The following is a 19643-nucleotide window of genomic DNA, read 5'->3' as shown; positions in this document are numbered from 1 at the left end:
CCCTGGACACAGAGGAGCAGCCCCGCACCCTACCTTCTGGCTGCACTTCCTTGTAGCAGGGAATGACAAGTGTTTCAAGTACTGTGAGAGGCCTGTGTGGGGGCAGCGGGACCCCAGAGAAGAGCCCAAAGAAAAGTGCACGAAGAAATGGCTTCTGAGTTAACATTTGCCGATTCTGAAGTGCAGCAAAGGAAGCTGGGGAGAGAAGTTCCTGATGAAGACAGCAGCATCACAAAGACCAGAGCATGAGAGAGAACTGAACTCCAGTGAGAATATACAGTTGCAGAGAGCAAGGTGACCTGACTCTGCAGGTTCCCCAGAACTTCCTAGAGCCGTGCCCCACCCTCTGAGTGTTTCCCAATCCTTGAAAGTGGTGCGTCGCTGGAAACTCACAAGGGAACAGGAAAAACGAACCCCCGCTAGGCGCCAGCCCTGTGCAGGGCCAGTGGCACGCACTCTTAACAGTGTGGGCGAGCAGTTGGCTCAAGGTCAGCGCAGTCCAGGCTCAGTTTCTGCGGCAACCATCAACACGGGGTTGCCCGGGAGACCGTAACGTGAAGCCCGCAGCTATGGGCTACGGCGAACACTTGTTGTCTGTATGCCATATTGTATTGGTCATCCAGGAAGGAGGGTCCGCCCACATCTCCAGGCAGCGTCCGAAATGTGGCGGCGCGCGGCCTTGGGTTCAGTGTAGGTGACTGCGAAATGGGCGTAACTATGGAGGATCCTTTCGAGAACTCTGCGGAAAATGAACAGGAGGAAGAGGCGAAGGCGGCCGCTGGGCATTTTGCAGAGGTCGCGGAGGTCGAGAAGGGCTCTGATGCAGATTCGGACTCTGACCTGGAGACAGAAGGTGCCCCCAGTAGGGGGCCAGGCTTGACTCCTCATCTTGAGGGATGGGAGGGGGGGGTTGGAGGGAAGGGGCGTGGGCTCCATGGAAGCACGCTCTTTCGTGGGCCACCTTTAGAGCAGCCAGTGGCCCCTTCAGTTCCGGTACCTACCCTTCCGGTAGGCATCAGAGGTTCCATAATTAAGAACACCCTTCAGAACGCCTTTTAAACACAAACCCCTGACAAATTGTGTAGGAAGAGGTGTCCTATCCTGAGATGGATTCAGGCCTGGGTTTTCCTAATCTTCAGGAAAATCCAAGCTACTGGATGTATAGAATTTAGAATTGTTTCAGGTTTTGCTCCCATAAAGTGTTCATAAAACATGATGATCACGGACCAGGTGTGGTAGCACAAGCCTATAATCCCAGCACTCAGGAAGCTGAGGCAGGAGAATCGCTGTATGTTCAAAGCCAGCCTAAACTACATAGTGAGACTTTGCCTCTAAAAACCACAAAAAATTGTGATCTGTGATGGAGGGGCAGGGGACACATCATGCACTTTGGCATCAGACAGGCAGTGTCCCAACTTTGACTCTGACTACCTGTGTGACTAGAAAAGGGATTTACCTGCTTTGAGCCTTGATATCCTCATCTGTAATAATGTAGGAATAGTCCCAATAGCATAGGAAGAAATGCCTATAGAGGAGAAAGAAGCTAAATAGTAGCAGAGGTCAGAAGAAGGGGAAGAAGCAGAGAGGGGAAGAAGCAGAGAGCATGCCAGTAAAGGGGTCTGCATTTGTTTCCTTGTCTCCTCCCAGGGATCCATGGACTTGGAGAAATGGTCAAGGATACCCTCTACCTGGGATTTTGCCAGGCCCTTAATGTTGTGCCTGCCTCCTGCTTTCTGCGCCAAGAGAATGCTCCAGAGTTGAACCTGCAGCATCGTGGCCTGGGGCCCCAGGTACCTGTAGGGAGACACTGGGGATAGTGGCCATGGGAATGTCTCTCCTTGAGTCCATCCCACTCACAGTTAGCTATTTTCTGTGCCAGCATTCCCTTCTCCACATCTGGTAGGTAGGATAAAGGCTGTGACAGAGATCAACGTAAGGGTTGGGAAGCCTGTAGGCTCCTAGTATGCTGGAAGGCCACAGAAAGCACCGGGAGGTGAGCTCTGGATAGAGCCTAGGAGATGCAGGTGTCCACTTGGGAATGTGGGATAGGGAAGCCTTTCCAGTTGGTGAGTACATGAATGGGCTGAGCCCTGGGAGCACAAGCCAGGGAAGTGGCCAGATGTGTCAGGCTCCTCAGCCCTGGGAAAGATCAAAACCCTCAGGCCCCTCTGCTCTGTCCCAGGGAGCCCTGGCTCTGGCTTCCACGTTGACCTCCAATCCCTACATCAAGCGACTGGGTCTTCGGGACAATGGGCTCTGTAGAGCTGGCGCAGAGGCCCTGGCAGATGTCCTGAGCAAAAACAGGAGCATCTCTGGTAGGTGCTGAACCTGGGGCAAGTGAGAGTGCTGGAGTCTTCCTTATCCCCAGGGATGTGCTTACCCCAAGCCAGGCCTTCTCATTTGGAGCCTACTGGTATTGCTGGGAGATGGGGGAGGTCCTCTCCATGGGCTGGGGCACATGGGGCTGGAGTTAGACCCATTGTGGATCCACCCAGTGCTGGATTCTGCTCTTTTCCTAACCTGACACATCTGTTCACTTCCCTCCTCTGCTGACCAGTACATACACACACATGCATGCATGTAAAATTTAGTACCTGAATTCAGTTTGGGAGAGTCTTTCTTCACAAAGAGACAGGCTGGACAGTGGGATGGGAGGACACCATGAGAGTTTGTTGAGGCTGGATCCAAATGGCAGCTCTGCCACTGAAGAGTAGACTGACCTGGGCAAGCAACCCAACCTTGCTGAGATTGTTTCCAATCCCTGAAATGGATCCAGGAATACCACTTAGCTTTTGGGGTTGTGGTGAGAATTAAATGAAATTGCACATGTGAAGTGGTCAGAGAGTATTTGGTCCATATAAGTGCTCCCTGCATGGCCTCCTGGGCTAGTATTGCCAGTCCCTGGCAAGAGGGCAGAGAAGGCTTCTATGGGTGGATCATATCGCTGCCAGACACCAGGCACCAATGGGGTGGCTGCCCCTCCACCACAGCTCCACAAGGTAGGTGGTTTTAACCCTTGTCAGAGAAGTTCATGGAGGTGCAAGAAGGTTGAAGCCAGGGGTCCAAGGGCATCAACCAATGGGTAGCAGAACTGCTACCATGTAATCCCAAGACAGTCCAACTGCAAAGGCCTTCCTCTGCCTCCAGTCTGGAAGTTTAGGGGATGGAGAAAGGTGGTGGAGGGAGGTGCCTGGCTTTAGATCCCACTGACCAAGGAGTGGTGCTGTCCCCCAGATGTAGACCTGTCAGAGAACCAGCTTGGAGCAGCAGGGGTCCAGGCTCTCTGTGCCGCCCTCAGAGTGAACCAAGCAGTGCAGAAGATGCAGCTGGCAGGGAACAGCCTGGAGGAGCAGGCAGCCAAGTACCTTGCTGATCTTCTGCTGGTCCATACAGGCCTGAAATCCCTGGACCTCAGCTATAACCAGCTAAATGACCAAGCAGGTAACACTTAGTCTGGACTGCCATGGAACATGATAAGTTCATCTTCCTGTGGTGGCAGGGGAGGGGGAGTAGAAGGACTACAATAAGCATCTGCCAGAGAACATCTGTGCCCTAGTTTCTGCTCCTACACCCACTTTGGCTCATACCCCTCCCAGCTGAGCCACACCAAACTCTTAATTCATTCAAGTATCTCATGGCCCATGGCTATACCTGGTTGACACCAATTTAGCCTCTACAAATCTAGCTGCTAAGGGGCAGGGATTTAGCTCAGTGGTTCTGTCACCTGCCTTGCAAGCAGAAGGTCCTGAGTTCGATCCCCAGTACCAAAAAAAAAAAATCTAGCTGCTAATAAAATAGAGTCCCTGACCTCAAGAAGCACATGTTAACAAGATAATTCCCAGTAAATATTGGTGTAAAAAACAAACAGGATATGGTTCTAGAAAAGAATGGGAGACCTCTTGCTTTAGAAAGGTGGCTGGGAAGGCCTCTATGAGAAAATGACATTTAAGCTGAAATGTGCAGGCTGGGAAGGAATCAGCTATGGCATGACCAGAGTGAGGGAATTTCAAGGAGAGGAACAGTGAGTGTGCAGGCCTGTTTCCCAAATATGACAATAGCCAGCATGACTGGATAATGATCCAGAGGATAGTGACCAGTCTATAGCATGTGGAGACAAGAGGCGGCTGCTGAGATGAAGATCATGGTAAAGGTATGATGATTTTATCCCAAGAGCTGTGAAAGACATGGTGGGATACTTCGATCTCATCACTGCCTTTCATGCCCTAAGGCCTTGGCATAGGTTTTCTGCTTTGTCAGGAATATAAACTTCCACATGTGTGTGTCCCTAAATTCTCCAGTCAATTATAACAGTCACCTAAAAGATGAGTATAATGGTGTTCACTGTAGTCCCAGCTATTTGAGGGGCTGTGGCAAGAGGATTGCTTGAGCCTAGTAGTTCAAAGTCTGCCTGAGCAACATAGTGAGATCTTTGTCTTTAAAAACAAGAGCCAGGCTAGGCTTGATGGCACATGCCTGTAATCCCAGTACTCAGGAGGCTGAGGCAGGAGGATTGCCATTAGTTTGAGGCCAGCCTGGGCTACATGGTGAACTCAAGGCCAGCCTGAACTACATAGCGAGACCTTGTCTCAAAAACAAACAAAAAACAGGGCCGGGGATTTACCTCAGTGGTTTCGCGGCCTGCTGCGCAAGCCCAAGGACCTGAGTTCGATCCTCGGTACGAAAACAAAACAAAAAACAAACAAAAAAAACCAAGAGCCAGGCATGGTGGAACATGCCTGTAATCTTAACTACTCAGAAGTCTGAGACTGGAGGATCACAAGTTCAAGACCAGGCTGGGCAAATTAGCAAGACTGTCTCAAAATATAGGAAGGGCTAGGATATAACTCAGTGTTAGACTACTTGCCTAGGGTGTGCAAAGTCCTGGGTTAAATCCCCAGTACCACAAAAAGAGAGGAGGAGGAGGAGGAGAAGGAAGAGGAGGAGGAAGAAGAAGAGGAGGAGGATTATATCCTGGGTATAGAGATAGATTCTTGGGCTCTGGACCTGATGGACCAAATTCTTGGGGGGAATGCACATACATGTTCATTTTAGTGGGTGCCCCAGGAGAACTGTCTGATCTGGAAAGTTTTTGAATTTTTGGTGGGTCTCAAGCCACTTAGAGTAATTGAGATGGCACCAGCCTTGGCCAGTGAAAATTGGCCCTGGAGTTTAACTACCAGAGCTAGTATGCCTTCTGGGGAAATTAATGTGGAAAGCCAATGAAATTAAAGGAGAGGCTCATTTCAGACTTTGATGAACTAAGTATTGGTGTCTCTTTAAGACTTCATGGTTAGAGTGTGTGTTAGTCAGCTTTCTGGTAGTATAATAAAAACCTAAGGTGATTAACTTAGAAAAGGGATAGTTCGGCTTATGTTTTTGGATTCCATGATAGATTTGCTCCATCATTTTGGGCCTGTGGCAAGGCTGGAGCATGTGGCAGAGGAAAACTGATTAATTCATGGCTGGGGAACAAAGAGGGGATGATGGAGTCCCACGATCCCCTTCCAGGGCACATCACCCAGTCAACAACTTAAAAACCTCCCACTAAGCACCAGCTAAAGACTTCACCACTTTCCAGTTGCACACCCCAGGAAGCAAGCCTCTAAAACAGGAACCTCTGAGAGACACTTAAAATACCAAGTATAAAGCTGAGAATGGTGCATGCCTGTAGTCCCAGCACCCTGCGAAGCTGAGGCAGGAGAAACAAGATCAAGCCCAACCTGGGAAATTTAGCAGCTTAGCCATGACCCTGTCTAAAAAACAAAACAAAACAAAAAAAACTAGCAATGGGCAAGTGCCAAAGAGGCAGCCAGAATGGAGCAGCTGGAATCAAAGGCCCTACAACAGTGGGCAAACACACAGTATACACAAGGGGGCCAGTGTGGGACCTAGTAAAAGGACAGATTCAACCAGGCCATTTTGTTTCTCTAAGTGGGTCCGGAGGGTGTGTGACTCCCTTGAGGGGTAAAGGATTTCGGGTCTTAGACCTCTCACCTGACCAATCCCACTAGTAGCGCCTAGCTTACAGGATAACAGCGGGAGTCAGAGACCAAGGATTGGCAGTTAGAGACACGTCAAAGAAAACTTCCTCACCTTCCAGCTATTCAGCAAACAAAAGAGATGATCCAGGAAGTGGGGAACCATTCCCTCCCTTTTTAGTCCCAGAAATGTCTGAGAAGGAGGAAGTACCTATCTGACAACCTGGGGGACATCAAATCCAGCACTGTGTACTGAGTCGGGGTCTGAGAGAGGCAGTGCCAGAAATCTTCAGGGCTACGCAGGGAACTCTCCGAGGTGCTAGATGTGTCTGCTGCAGCGTGTGCTAGCCAGGGGAGTAGGCAGGCTGAGCGCTCTGATCAGTTAGTCCATTCATTTTTCTTCTGTGTATTTCTCCAGACCAGCCTTACTAGACTTGTTCTAGGTGTTAGGATCTTGGAGAGAGTTCAAATCCAATCTTTGGGAGACTCCTAGTCTGGTGGCAGAGACCAGCCAGGCAGAGAGAGACCTAATGGCTAGAATTTAGAAGGGGCATTGACCAAGCAGGCAAGGCTTCCTGATCTGAGAACCCAGATTAGAAGGACAAGGAGCTGTTAGCCAGGTGAAGAATCGAGTTCCAAGTTCCAAAGTGTAGGGTCAGCTGGAAGGCATGTTAATGCTGGAGCTCTGGAGAAGTGGAAGGTCAGGCTGGTCCAGAAGTGACAGAATGGGGAGAAGGCTTGGGAGTGGGATTCTTCCCCATTTTCCATGCTAAATATATCGCAGGGATTCCCACACCACCCCCTTCCTTTCTTGCTACCCTTGCCTCCTCTCCACCATAGCTGTGTCAGTCTTTTCACCTCTGACCTAAACTATAGCATAAGCCCTTCACTGAGTCAACCAGCTACTGTCTCTGCCAATGTCTTCCAGCCACTAGAAATCTTGCTGAAATACTAATCCCAGCTTGTCACTTCTAAAGCCTTCCCTGGGGCCCAGGATTTAGCTCAGTGATTCCACCACCTGCCTCAAAAGCACAAGGATCCGAGTTCGATCCCCGGTACCAAAAAAAAAAGTGCATAAAGCCTTCCCTGATTCTTCAGTCTCCTATAGGGCAGTGCCTGAGCTCCTTTGGCTTAGCATTCAAGGCTTCTTGCCCTCTCTCAAGAAGTGCCCTATCTCATTGCTCCTGTTTCCTCCTTCTCCAGACCTGAGTGTGTTTCCACACATGTCTGCACATCTTTTCTTTCCTGTGTCTACTGTCCATATGTATATGAACATGAATGATGGATTTCTTAGTTCAAAGTTATCTCTGTCCTTGCTTCCCTGACCGCACTAAGGCCACCACTCTGTTCCTACCCCTCCCTGTTTGTAGTTTATAATAACTCATATCCCATAATTTGTATTTGCATCTTCCCCATTAAATATGAGTTTCTTGAGGGCAGAGCAGGCTCATGTTAAATTCATCCCTGTGATCCTCCTGCCCAGCAGAGACTCTGGCACAGTAACACCAGTATCCATCTTTGAAGGAATGAACAGAGTAAGAAGGTCTCTCTTGGTGTCTTGAAGGAGAAACCCTTGGACCAGCACTGGCAGAAAACCCAGGACTCACAGAACTTAACATGAGCTGGAATCACCTCAGAGGCCCAGGAGCTGTAGCATTTGCCAGGGGATTGGAGGTATGAGACCCCTACCAAGTCAGCCCCTGGGGCAGGTCCTCTGGGTGCCAGCTTCTTGTCTTTGCCATTCTTCAGAAATGAACCTTGGATCTTTTAAGCAGAGATTAAAGGATATTTCTTTAGGTTACTTTTATTTTCTTGGCCTCATTTAATAACTAGGTCCACTAGGTACACCCTCATGTCATTTACTGAAGGGTCCACAGCTAAATGTCAAGCACCTTTTCCAGACATCACAGACAATCATCTGGCAGAGACATCTATGCTTCTGGTGTGCTTACTGTTGACATACACACACCTGCTGTCCTGAGATGACACCCTTCACCCCTGGGTGCCAGCACACCTTCTCAAACATTCAACCTGCTCCCTTGCATGTTATGAATCATAATTTTAGGAACAGGCAACTCAGGGCCTACCAAAGTGTCACCAGCATCTTCAACGTCTCCAATCCCAGCTGACTTTGTGTGGTCCCCCTAAGGGAAAACAGCTACTACCTTGTCCACTTAAACAGGGACTGACATGAGGGTCCTGCCTCATGAGGTGGCAGTCAGGTTGAGTCTTGTCAGAGCCTGCACCCTTCTCCCCATCACAGTTCCTGAGAAAGGTTGCATCCAGCAGCCTTCTCTGGCCCCTGGCCCCTAGGGCTGCACTGTGTCTCAAGGTCCCTTATCCTTGAGAAACTCCCACATGGCTGTGGATTTGATCACTGTGTTTGTGGCCTGCTGCTGCCTGGTTTCTGAGATCATTCACACCCAAATCCATCTTCCTCTGATGGACTCTGTTGGGCTCTGAGGCTGTGGCTCCTGGCTTTCTCCACCATCAGATGTGGTCCCATGGCTTCATTCTTTTTCCTCTAGGCAAACATCTTCCTGAAAGTCCTGGACATCTCTTACAATGGTTTTGGAGACCTTGGAGCCTTGGCTGTGGCTGAGGCCCTGAAGGCCAACAATGTGTTGGAGGAACTCAACATGAGGTGAAGCACAGGGCTGCCCTGCCCAGAGACAAGGGTACCACAATCTTACTGCTATTCCATTTGATTTCTGGACCTACCACAATTTCCCCAGATGGGGCTTGAGCAACATCCAGAGCACTCAGCTCCATCCTTCTCACGTAAAATTATCACTTATGGCCAGGCATGGTGGTTTACACCTGTAATCCCAGCACTCTGGAGGTGAGACCCTATCTCAAGATTTTAAAATGGGGGCTGGGGATTCAGCTCAGTGGCACTGCACTCACCTCACAAGCATGAGGTCCTGAGTTCAATCCCTGGTACCGCAAAAAAAAAAAAAAAAAAAAAAAAAAAAAAAGAATAATGTTTCTCTTCCCTTCACAAGTGCAAGGTCCTGAGTTTGATCCCTGGTACAATAAATAAATAAATAAATAAATAAATAAATAAATAAATAAATAAATAAAAATGGGCTGGGGCTGTAGCTCAGTGCAGAAGAGGTCCTGGGTTCAATCCCCAGTACCAGGGGGAAAAAAAAGATCATCACTTATATGTTGAAATTTATCATTCCTATGGTGCAGGTAGGTGGCTGGGGATCATAGATGTGTATAAAGCATCTTCATGGGGCCTGGTACAGGAGGGGTACCCCATGTGACCTTTCATTTTTCTCAGGCTGCTGGGAGCCTGCTCTGTGTGGGGTGCTTCTCCAGGCCAGGCAGGGACTTGGACCTTAGTAGGTAATAGGGTAGGGGCAAACACTGAAAAGAAAAGAGGTCTGGACCAGGTAGATAATGGATTGCTATAGCTGAGCCCTCCCCAGGGGGCTGTCCCTGTAGGCTGGGAGACCCCATTCAGTCCAGCCCACCTTTCCTCCCCATGGGAATAGCCAAGGCTAGAGATAGCCTTAAGAGATGATAAGCTGGGTGTAAGAAGTCAGAGAGAAATGGGACTGGCTCTGGAGGCAAAGTGGCCCAGAGCTGAGGCCTGAGGTTTGGGTCCAACAGAAGGAGGAGGAGGAAGAAAGGATGTAGACAGGGAGCTGAGTGATTTTTCTAGAACAGATGTTGTCATGGTGATAGCCATGAGGTGCCATCTGGGGAGAGCATGTGGGAGCACCTGCTGAGTTTTAAAGGGCCAGGGAGTAGCAGCTGGGCCTCACCAGGGTGAGGCACACTCTAGGTGTGTTCACTGGGTGATCTCCTGTATCTATCTTTTACATATAGGCATGAGTAGAAAGATGGTATGTGAAATTCAATTTGTAGGATGAAACAGCAGCTGCAGCAAGGACCTTGGGGGCAATCAGCCCTGAACAAATGTTTGAAAGGCTGCAAGATGCATACGTCTTTTTTAAATTAATACAAATTAATTGTATATGTTAGTGGGGTTTGGTGTGATATCTTCTTCATGCAACATGCACTAATCAAATTCAACCTTTTTCTAGCTTTCCTCTCCCCATTCCCTTTCCAGTCTCTAGTAATCACTATTCTAGTTTTAGTTTTATTGTTGCTGTTCTTTTTAGCTTTCATTTTCACATATGAGAGAGAATATGCAGTGATTTTGTTTGGGGGGTATTGGGTAGGGATTAAACTCGGGCTTTGTGCATGCTAGGCAAGCCCTCTACCACTGAGCTATACTCCATCCCCAAAATATGCTTGTCTTGTCTTTCTGTGCTTGGCTTATTTCACTTAACATAACATCCTCCATGTAAATGACAGGATTTTATCCTTCTTTATGGTTGGATACTACTCCATTGTATATGTATGCCACATTTTCATCTGTTTTTGACACCTGGATTGATTCTGTATTTCAGTATGATGCATGTCTTTTGTGTTGCAGCAACAACCGCATCTCTGCAGCGGGAGCACTGAGCCTGGGACTGGGGCTCCGGGTCAACCAGACACTGAGGATTCTTGTGGTGAGTGTTGAGCTGGTGGGGGAGGTCCCAGCACATAACTGCCCTATGCCTGTCTACATAGGTTTGTCCCCCACCTCAGGGCCAGTGGATGGGCAGCAGTGCACACAGGTCCCACAACCCTGATGGGAGTCTCTGGGAGGGGCTTCCCAGCTTCCTCTTGTGACCCCTTCCTCCACTTGCCCTTCACTCTGGCCTAGCCCATACCCAGCTCCAGACTCCTCCTTTCTCTACCTTTCCCTCCCAGTCAGTAGCTGCCCCACAACTCCTTGCTGTCCTTCCTTCTCCTCCTGTGAGGGTGATGTTCTGCTGAAGGGGCCAGAGCACCTCTAGTGTTGCCTTTGTCTTCTCCCCTGCTTTTTCCTCTGGCCTTGGTGGAACTCAGAGTCAGCCCAGGCATAGTGGATGGCCACTGACCAGACCTACTGAGGCCTGTGTACCAGCACTAAATACTTTCCTTAGAATTGTGGAACAGAGGGAGACTGAGCAGGCAGGGCTGAGAGCAGGCCACGGAGAAGGGAGGAAGCCAGGCAAGGGTGGAGGAGGTGCCGGAGGACTGCTGCACCAACAACACATGCCTGGGTGGGGTTGGCATCTGGCTCTGCCTGACCCTCAGCTTCCCAACCCCAGCATCCCCAGTGCTTCTCTCATTACCCTCCACCCCCACTGCAGGAACCCAGACCTCTCTCAAGCTTGGATTCACATTTTGAGCCATCTGCTGGATGGTCCCCAAATCACAAGGAACTCTGACAGTCCAACTTAAATGCACCATCTCCTCCTTTAAAAATTTTTTTCTTATTTTTAAATTAAATTTTCCAACATTTATTTATTTATTTATTTATTTATTTATTTATTTATTTATTTATATATTACCTCCTTCTGAGAGCTGCCTCTCAGTGGGGAGAACCAAGTCAGAAGCCTAATCCATCTTTCCCTTCCCCATATCTTCCCTCCGAGGTCTCTCACCTGCTACCGACCGCTTAGGCTGCTGATTTCTCTTTTTTCTCACTGTCTGTCTTCCAGGATTTGTTGACTTCCTAGTTTCCCCAGCCCTAGTCCTTCCTTCCCAGCTGCCACCTGACGGTCTTTCTAAACTGGAAATGTGCCCCTGGCATTCCTGCTTTAAACCTGTCACTTCTCATAAACCCAAGCTTCATAGTTCATTACTCATAGCACATGATGGGGGATCTGGGCTTAGCCAACCTCCCCTCTTCCAAGCTCATCACTCTCACTCAGAATTCTAGGAATTCACACACACACACACACACACACACACACACACTCAGTTTACTGTTTTCCACCTCTGCTTTTGCTCCTGTTGCTCTTGCTGAAATGGTCAACTCTGCCATCCTCACCTATAAAGCTTAGTTCGGGGGTTTTACTGTCCAACCTTTCCTCCAAGCTGGGGTTGGTGCACACTTTCATTGAATTTATTACAGTGAGTTTGAGTTTGATGTTTCCTTCTTTTTCCTTCCCTCTAGTGGTTAAATTCTTTAGGGCCAGGTATGTTCTGTGTCTGTATCTGGTACTTAGCACTGAGTCAAGAATAGGGTGGGTGCCCAGTCAGTACCCACTCCCTTCCTCTCTTCCTCAACCCAGTAGCCTCACCCAGGATCCTCTGTCCTGTGAAGCCACTTGCTCAGCTGAGGTAGTGAGGCTGACCTAGTCATGTCCTCAGAGATGAGGAGTCCATCTTCCCTTGAAAGTTGTTCTCCAACTTACCTGGCCTTGGCTTCTCTCAGTTCTCTGTGTATGTGTCATTCTTAGGTATCCAGGAATCCCATGCAGAGTGAAGGCTGCTTTGGTCTCCTCAAGTCTGTCCGGGACAATCCAGCATCTGCCTTAGAACTGCTGGATTTCTCCGTAAGAGCTTTTTATAAGCCTTATCTCTGATCCTCCAACAGCCCTGTGAGCTACTATCATCTCCATTTGAGAGGCAGATTGGGGATTGGAGAAATAAAGTGTCCTGCCCAGGTATACCATGTGGCAGGGTCAGAGTTCCAACCCAGGCCTGAATGTAGATTGTGAGAAAGCTTCAGCTCTGCTTCCACTCTAGGTTGGCGGCTTCGTTATGGTCTCTCTCACCTTGGGTCCCTGCGTGGGCCCTTAATTGGTTGAAGGAGAAGAGGTGGAGGTTAAGGGCTTGATGCTCTCTGTCCACTTATGTTTGGATCTTCGGGTTCAGCACTTGCAAGCTGCCTTCCCCTCCTGCTCCATGCCCTGACCTTTACTGCCTGAAGGTAGATTCTGACTCTGGGAGATTCATGTGTGTGACTGTGAGGGAGGTTAGGACTCCTTTTCATTCAATGTTGCCTTTTTAATATAGAAAAAGTCACTCTTTTCTAAGGCAATTAATCACTAAGGAGATAATTTTTGTTTTGTTTTTTGAGATAGGGTCTTGCTATGTAGTTCAGATCAGTCTTAAACTCACTGTGTAGCCCAGGTTGGACTTGAACTTGAGGCAATCCTCCTGCCTCAGCCTCCCAAGTACTGAGATTACAGGCATGCATCACCACACTGAGCTGAGAGAATTTTAAAATTTAAAATTTAAAATTCTTAAAAATTAGAAGTTTTGGCCCAGGGATTTAGCTCAGTGGTTTTGCCGCCTGCTGCGCAAGCGCAAGGACCCGAGTTCGATCCCGGTACCAAAAAAAAAAAAAATTAGAATTTTTTGTATGTGTGTGGTGCTTAGGATATAACACAGGGCTTCACCCATGTAGGCAAGCACTCTATCACTAAGCTACAACCCCAAACACCAAAAATATTTATTATTAAAAGAAAAGTCAAGCTAAATTTTGACTTATTTCAACCCAGACTTGAGTCATAGGCTTTCTAGAGATGTATCCCACGTCTTTCAGATTTTGAAATAGCTAATGGTAAAGCCAGCAAGTAGCATGCCTTGACCATATCTCTTCTGCTTTGAAAATGCTTGTCAGCACTGGATGCTGTTGTTCTAAAGAGGGGGGTGGTATGTGGGGTGTGGTGGTGCACACCTGTAATCCCAGCACTTGGGAGGCTGAGGCAGGAGGATTGCAGTGAGTTCAAGGCTAGCCTGGGCTACAAAGCAAGACCCTGCCTCAAAAACAAAACAAAAAGTACATGCTTATTTAGTACAATGTATGGTCATTAGCCAAGGCCTCTAGTATAATGGAAATACCTGGGGCTTTGGAGTCACTTCTGACCTGAGACCAAATCCTGGGTCCATTAATGTGGGATACTGCACAAGATTCTGAACCAGAGAATCACCACTTGTATCCTGGATCTAATGTTCTACTTTCTATCCCTTAAATGTTAATCATTAGTCTGAGCTGACTAGTCCAGATGCTGTCCTTAGCTTTTGAAGCATATGCCTATGAATACTTATAGTTCAAGTAAAACACTTCATAGGGTTCAGCCTTGTCTATATGGGAAACGGGTCTGACAAACACCTCCCAGGGGCATTATGAAAACAGGATGACAGCAAGGCATGGTGGTGCACACCTGTAGTCCCACCTACTCAGGTAGCTGAAGCAGGAGGATTACTTGAGTCCAGGAGTTCAAGGCCAGCATGGGCTGCATAATGAGATCCCCATCTCAAATAATAATAATTAAATTACTTGAAAAATAGGATGAGATATTAGAAAGGGCTTTCAGAGAGTCAATCAGTTCTATTTCTCTTCTCCAAACCCCTTTGTTTTAAATTTTTTATTAATTTAATTACTATGCTAAAAAGTGCACATAGATTAAGGTTAGATTGTAAATAGCATATACCTATGTAACGAGCCCCCAAATCAAGAAATAGAGCATCCCCTAAAAGCTCTCCTTTAACTTCTGTTTCTTCTCTATTCTAATAGTTTAGGTAGTATGAGATTGTCATGCCCAGGAGGGAAACTGCCCAAAGGGGCTTCAAGATTGTGTGTGCAAGTAAAAATAATCAACTTCTCAGAAAGTATTCACACACTGCCTTGTAATTGGTTTTTCCTTAGGATATTGAGGTAAACAGAGAGTTTGATGACCTTGCTAGCTCAGTGAAGGTAATTCTTCCAGGCCTGTGCATAAAGAAGCGTGCTCACAGAGTGGAGTATAAAGGAGTTGCTGCTGGTCTTCAGACAGTACCCACCCACACCTGCACCTAAATGACTTTGGACTGTGGCTTCCTTATTTCCTCCAGTAAGTTTCAGCTACCACATGGGGCCATCTAACTCATGGCACATGTGTCTTCCTCTCTGCCTCACAGCCCCTGCAATGATCTAGACCTTTACTTGCCACCACTTACTCACATAATACAAATCCTACACAATGAGCTGGATGCAGGGTCAAAGACGTCTCCCTCCTGAGGTTCATGGTCTGGTGATCTTCATAGACAAAATATAAGGAGTTGTACACCTGGCATCCTCAAACTCTTCCTGCAAGGATGAAAACTGTCACAACTCTCTTTGGAAGGCAATTTATTGTTATGCACTGAGCCTTAAAACTACCTGTGCCCTTTGATCCAATCCTTTGATTAATCTGCTCTAAAGAAATAAGCAGAGATTCGTGAAAAGACGGATGCCTGAAAATGTGCCCTGAAATGCTGTTTATAGCAATGAGAACTGGAAGTAATTTAAATGTTCAAAAACCAAGACTGAATTCTGCCAGTAGTTTTTGCTTATTTGTTTTGTTTCGTTTTGTTTGGAGATAGGGTATTGCTATGTAGTTCATGCTGGCCTAGAACTCATTATGTAGCACAAGCTGACCTCAAACTTGCAGTGATCCTCCTAGCTCAGGCTCCCAAGCGCTGGGATTTCAGAGGTGCACCACCATGTCCCATGTGAATTCTTTTTTTCCCCGTATCAAGGAAACTTAGGACCTTTCGCATGCCACGCAGGTGCAATGCCACTGAGCTACATCCCCGGCCCCAGTCTGAATTCTGCCAGTATTAAAAGTCACATACTCGGGCCAGGGATTTAGCTCAGTGGTTCCGCCGCCTGCCTCGCAAGCACAAGGACCCGAGTTCGATCCCCGGTACCAAAAATTAAAAAAATTTAAAAAAATAAAAGTCACATACTCAAAGAACATTGAACAATTCATGAAAATACACATGATTAATGTTAAGCAAGAACATCAAAATAAAAATATCATGTGGTTTGTCTAGTACAATCTCAAAAAGTTAAATCACAGGGGCTGGGGATTTAGCTCAGTGGTTCTGGTGCCTGCCTCACAAGCGCAAGGACCTGAGTTTGATCCCCAGTACCAAAAAAAAAAGTTAATCACAGATTTATCATATTACCCAGTACTTTCATCCCTAGATATATAGTAAAGAGAAATGAAACCATATATCTATCTTAAAGGATGTACACAAATGTTCATAGCAGCATTACTCATAATAGCCTAAAAGTAGATGCTCACTAGTGGATAAGTACAATGTGGTATATCCAAACAATGGAATATTACTCAACAATAAAAGGGATGAAATATAGGACAATAAAATGTCCTAATATTGATTATGGTGGTAGTTGTACAACTATGAATATACTAAAAATAACTGACGTACATAGAACTGTAAATGAGAAAATTTTGAGTATATAAATTATATCCCAATAATGCTGGTTTTTTATTTTTTTATTTTTTATTTTTCTAATTTTTTTTTTGAGATAGAGTCACACTCTAATTTAGGCTGGCCTCGAACTCATGGCAATCTCCTGCCTCAGCCTCCAGAGTGCTGGGCTTACAGGGATGCGCCACTACACCTGCTATTGCTATTGCTGTTTTTTAAAAGGAAAAGTACTGATACATGGATCAAATTTGAAAATATAATACTGGGCCAGGGATTTAGCTCAGTGGTGCTGCCACCTGCCTCGAAAGCGCAAGGTCCTGAGTTTGATCCTCGTTACCAAAACAAAACAAAAAAAACCCCTGAAAATGGGGCTGGGGATTTAGCTCAGTGGTTCTGGCACCTGCCTTGCAAGCGCAAGGTCCCAAGTTCGATCCCCAGCACCAAAAAAATAAAAAATAATAAAAATAAAATAAAATAAACCCTGAAAATATAATACATGATGCCGGGCATGGTGGTGCACACCCATAGTCCCAGGACTGGGGAGGCTGAGGCAGGAGGATTACTGCAAGTTCAAGGCCAGCCTGGGGTACATAGTGAGTTCAAGATCAAACTGAACTACATGAAAAGACCTTGTCTCAAAAAAAAAAAAAAAAAAATCGGCCTGGGCATTTAGCTCAATGGTTCTGCCACCTGCCTCAAAAGCGTAAGTTCCCAAGTTTGATCTCTGGTACCAAAAAAACAAAAACAAACAAAAAAGAAAGAAAGAATATTATATGAATAGAACCAGTACAAGGCTACATATTTTATGATTCTTTTTATTTTTTATTTTATTTTATTTTTTTTGGTACCGGGGATCGAATTAGGGTCCTTATGCTTGCGCAGCAGGCGGCGAAAACACTGAGCTAAATCCCCAGCCCTATGATTCCTTTTATATGAAATATCCAGAATAGGCAAATCTAGAGGGGCGGAAAGCAGGTTATAAGTGGCCTAGTGATCAATTAGGGATTGGCAGCCAATGATACAGGTTTTGTTTGGAGATGGCGAAACTGTTCTAAAATTGATTATGATGATGTGCAACTCAGTGTATATACTTTTTTTTTGGTACCAGGGATCAAACTGTGGACTTTGCACTTGCAAGGCAGGTGCTGGAACCACTGAGCTAAATCCTGGGCCCATCAGCCCAGCCTGGCGCTATGATGCATCCCTGTTTAGGAGGTATAGGAAAAGGATCATTTAAGCCCAGGAGTTGTAGACCAGCTTGGGCAGCATGACAAGAACCCATCTCAGCCAAAACAAAAAACAAAATTAAGACTTCCATTTTCCTGAATTTTCACAAGCTAAAGCTCGACAAATTCACACAAACTTCAGAGAAATCATAACAGGTCATACATGAACATACTTAAGGCCCATTATTATATAAACCACTTGAAAAGTTTACCAATGACATCACCAGAAACATTCAAACTACAAACTAGGAAATTTATCAACATTGTCACATCCTGCTTCAAAAATGCTTCAAATCTTGGGCGAGGATTTAGCTCAGTGGCACTGTGCCTGCCTGGCAAGCACAAGGTTTGATCCCCAGTACCAAAAAAAAAAAAACCCTTCAAGTCTAAACCTTCTCACTTGGTGATAATTTATACTAAAAATTGGATTTATATTGGCTTTCGCCATTAATCTTTGTTTTTCTTTTATTGCCATTAAAATATCTCTCATTAAATACTTGTTTTTTTCACACCACATAGAGGCTAACCTTAGTTGGAAGTCTGCCTGTAACATCACCTCCTACAATTAGAATCAAGTACTTAGCTGGACTGAACTATTCTCATGACCAAAAACTACTTTAATGAGATAATGGCCAATATACTTAGATTTGCTCTTCTTTGGAATTGTTTTGTTTTATTTATTTGTTATTTTTTTGGTACTAGGGATCAAACTTGGGACCTTGTGCTTGCAAGGCAGGTGGCAGAACCACTGTTTTGTGTTATTTTTTGAGAAAGGGTCTCACTGTGTAGATAAGGCTGGCTTTGAACTCACTGTGTAGCCCAGCCTGTCCTCAAACTCATGGTGATCCTCTTGCCTCAGCCTCCTGAGTACTGGGATTAAAGCATGAACCACTATGCCAAACTGGAATTTTTTATGTAACATTTTCAGACCACAGTTGACTAGAAGTAACTTAAACCATGGAAAGTGAAACCTTGGATAGAAGGAGATTACTGCATAAGTAATGGACTCTACCTTCTTTAACCCTTCATTTCTTTATGAGGGCTTCTATGCCAGGTAAAACTTGTATTAAACAAACTTGTGTGCTTTACCCTTGATGATTCATTTGTTAATTCTCTGGCTCAGCCAGGACCCTGAGGATGGAAGAGTTTTGCATGCTGTAAGGACAAAAATAGAGTCTCCCATAGATCTGCAGCAATAATGTGGGCGTGGGGGAGGCAGATCCTATGGGTCTGGGGGAGTGAACCCAGGGCATCAGCCCCCTTCCCAGGAACCTTGGAAACCCTACCTGTCCTTTCATTGAGGTATGTGTGGGTAATAGGTAACTGGTTGGCCTCCTGCAACAGCCATCCATGTATGGGGTCTCCTGCATCCCCCTCTTCCCCCCAAGAAAAGCCAAACTCCTTGGTCTGGCCACAGTCACTCCAGCCCCACCGAGCCCCTCCAGCATCACGGTCTTCACCATGGTCCGTGTACCCTGTGGAACCTTCCAGCTCTCAGTCCTCTCCTGCTCTGCCCACTCCATCCAGCCCTCTCTGCTGCCAGGAAACATCTTGAGAGTCTTCCTTCAGGAGCTCCCACTCAGAAGTCTCAGCCGGATGTAGTGCCCCAGGTCTGTAATCCCAGCAATTGGGAGGCTGAGGCAGGAGGATCGCCTTGTGTTCAAGGCCAGCCTGGGCTACATAGTGAGTTCAAGACCAGCCTCAACTACACCCAGCCTCAACTACAAGGAGAGACCCTGTCTCAAAAAAAAAAAAAAAAAAAAAAAAAAAGTCTCAAAGTCTCCGGGAAGGCAGAATTAAACTTGTTCCCTGCTGTTTGTCAGTCCCGCCTCTGGAACTGTATCGAGTGGTCCACACCTCACAATCATGCACGAGTCAGGTTACCTAGGAGCTTAAAATCTTAGCAGCTGGCTATGCAAACATCAGCACCATAAAGGATTGCCTAGAACCCTTGCATATCGTTGCATGTGCGAAAGTTCCAAACATCCTTTCATAGTGACCCTCATAACACCCTACAACCTCTAAAGCTCAGTAGTGAGATTGAGCACATAGAGCATTCACGTAGCATAAAAAACTATAATGTGGCTCCTTCTTGGTCCCATGGCCATTCTTGTGCAGCTGATCAGCGGGAATTCTAGAGGCCAAGCCCCACTTGTTGCAGTCAGCACCATCTAGAAAGTTCCTTCTGGGTCACTTCTTCCCGCCAAAATGACAACCAATCAGAAGGAGTCATGTCACCAGTGGAAGTGGGCAATCACGATTGGGGTTTTGGCGTGGGGCCTGTCCTCAAGCTGTTAGAGCCAATGGCAGTCACGTGGATGATGAGCCAATCAGGACGCGGTATATTGCGTGGTATCGGACAGTTGTGCGCACTGGGAGGGCAAGAGAAGAGGGA

General features: G+C 46.6%; 2 protein-coding genes across 9 annotated transcripts in view; one reads left to right on the top strand and one right to left on the bottom strand.

The window, feature by feature from the left end:
• P2rx6 (purinergic receptor P2X 6) overlaps nucleotides 1-19643 on the bottom strand; it is a 40600-nt gene that overhangs the window by 9029 nt on the left and 11928 nt on the right. For 7 of the 8 annotated variants that reach the window (XR_002392149.2, XM_021252250.2, XM_021252251.2 and 4 more), the window contains exon 2: nucleotides 2595-2761. The exons of the other annotated variant lie outside the window; for it this stretch is intronic. Coding sequence is in view for 6 of the 7 variants with exons in the window: in XM_021252250.2 (XP_021107909.1) it covers nucleotides 2595-2761 (167 nt within the window). In the remaining variant the exon portion in view is untranslated. The remainder of the gene's footprint in view (nucleotides 1-2594; nucleotides 2762-19643) is intronic. 8 annotated transcript variants of the gene reach the window in all.
• Lrrc74b (leucine rich repeat containing 74B) lies at nucleotides 16-18961 on the top strand. The gene is given in 10 exon segments (XM_087202861.1): nucleotides 16-853; nucleotides 1648-1790; nucleotides 2183-2315; nucleotides 3235-3441; nucleotides 7543-7652; nucleotides 8507-8622; nucleotides 10432-10510; nucleotides 12275-12370; nucleotides 14473-14558; nucleotides 14560-18961. Coding segments are annotated over 10 exon segments (1185 nt in total). The 5' UTR covers nucleotides 16-705; the 3' UTR covers nucleotides 14627-18961.

Source organism: Heterocephalus glaber, unplaced genomic scaffold (genome assembly GCF_053883595.1).
Source record: "Heterocephalus glaber isolate CG9 unplaced genomic scaffold, H.glaber_assembly_v1.0 deba00001781, whole genome shotgun sequence".
NCBI classification, from domain to species: Eukaryota; Metazoa; Chordata; class Mammalia; order Rodentia; family Bathyergidae; genus Heterocephalus; species Heterocephalus glaber.
Note: the sequence above shows the minus strand (reverse complement) of the source record. Positions and strands in the feature narration are given on the sequence as shown.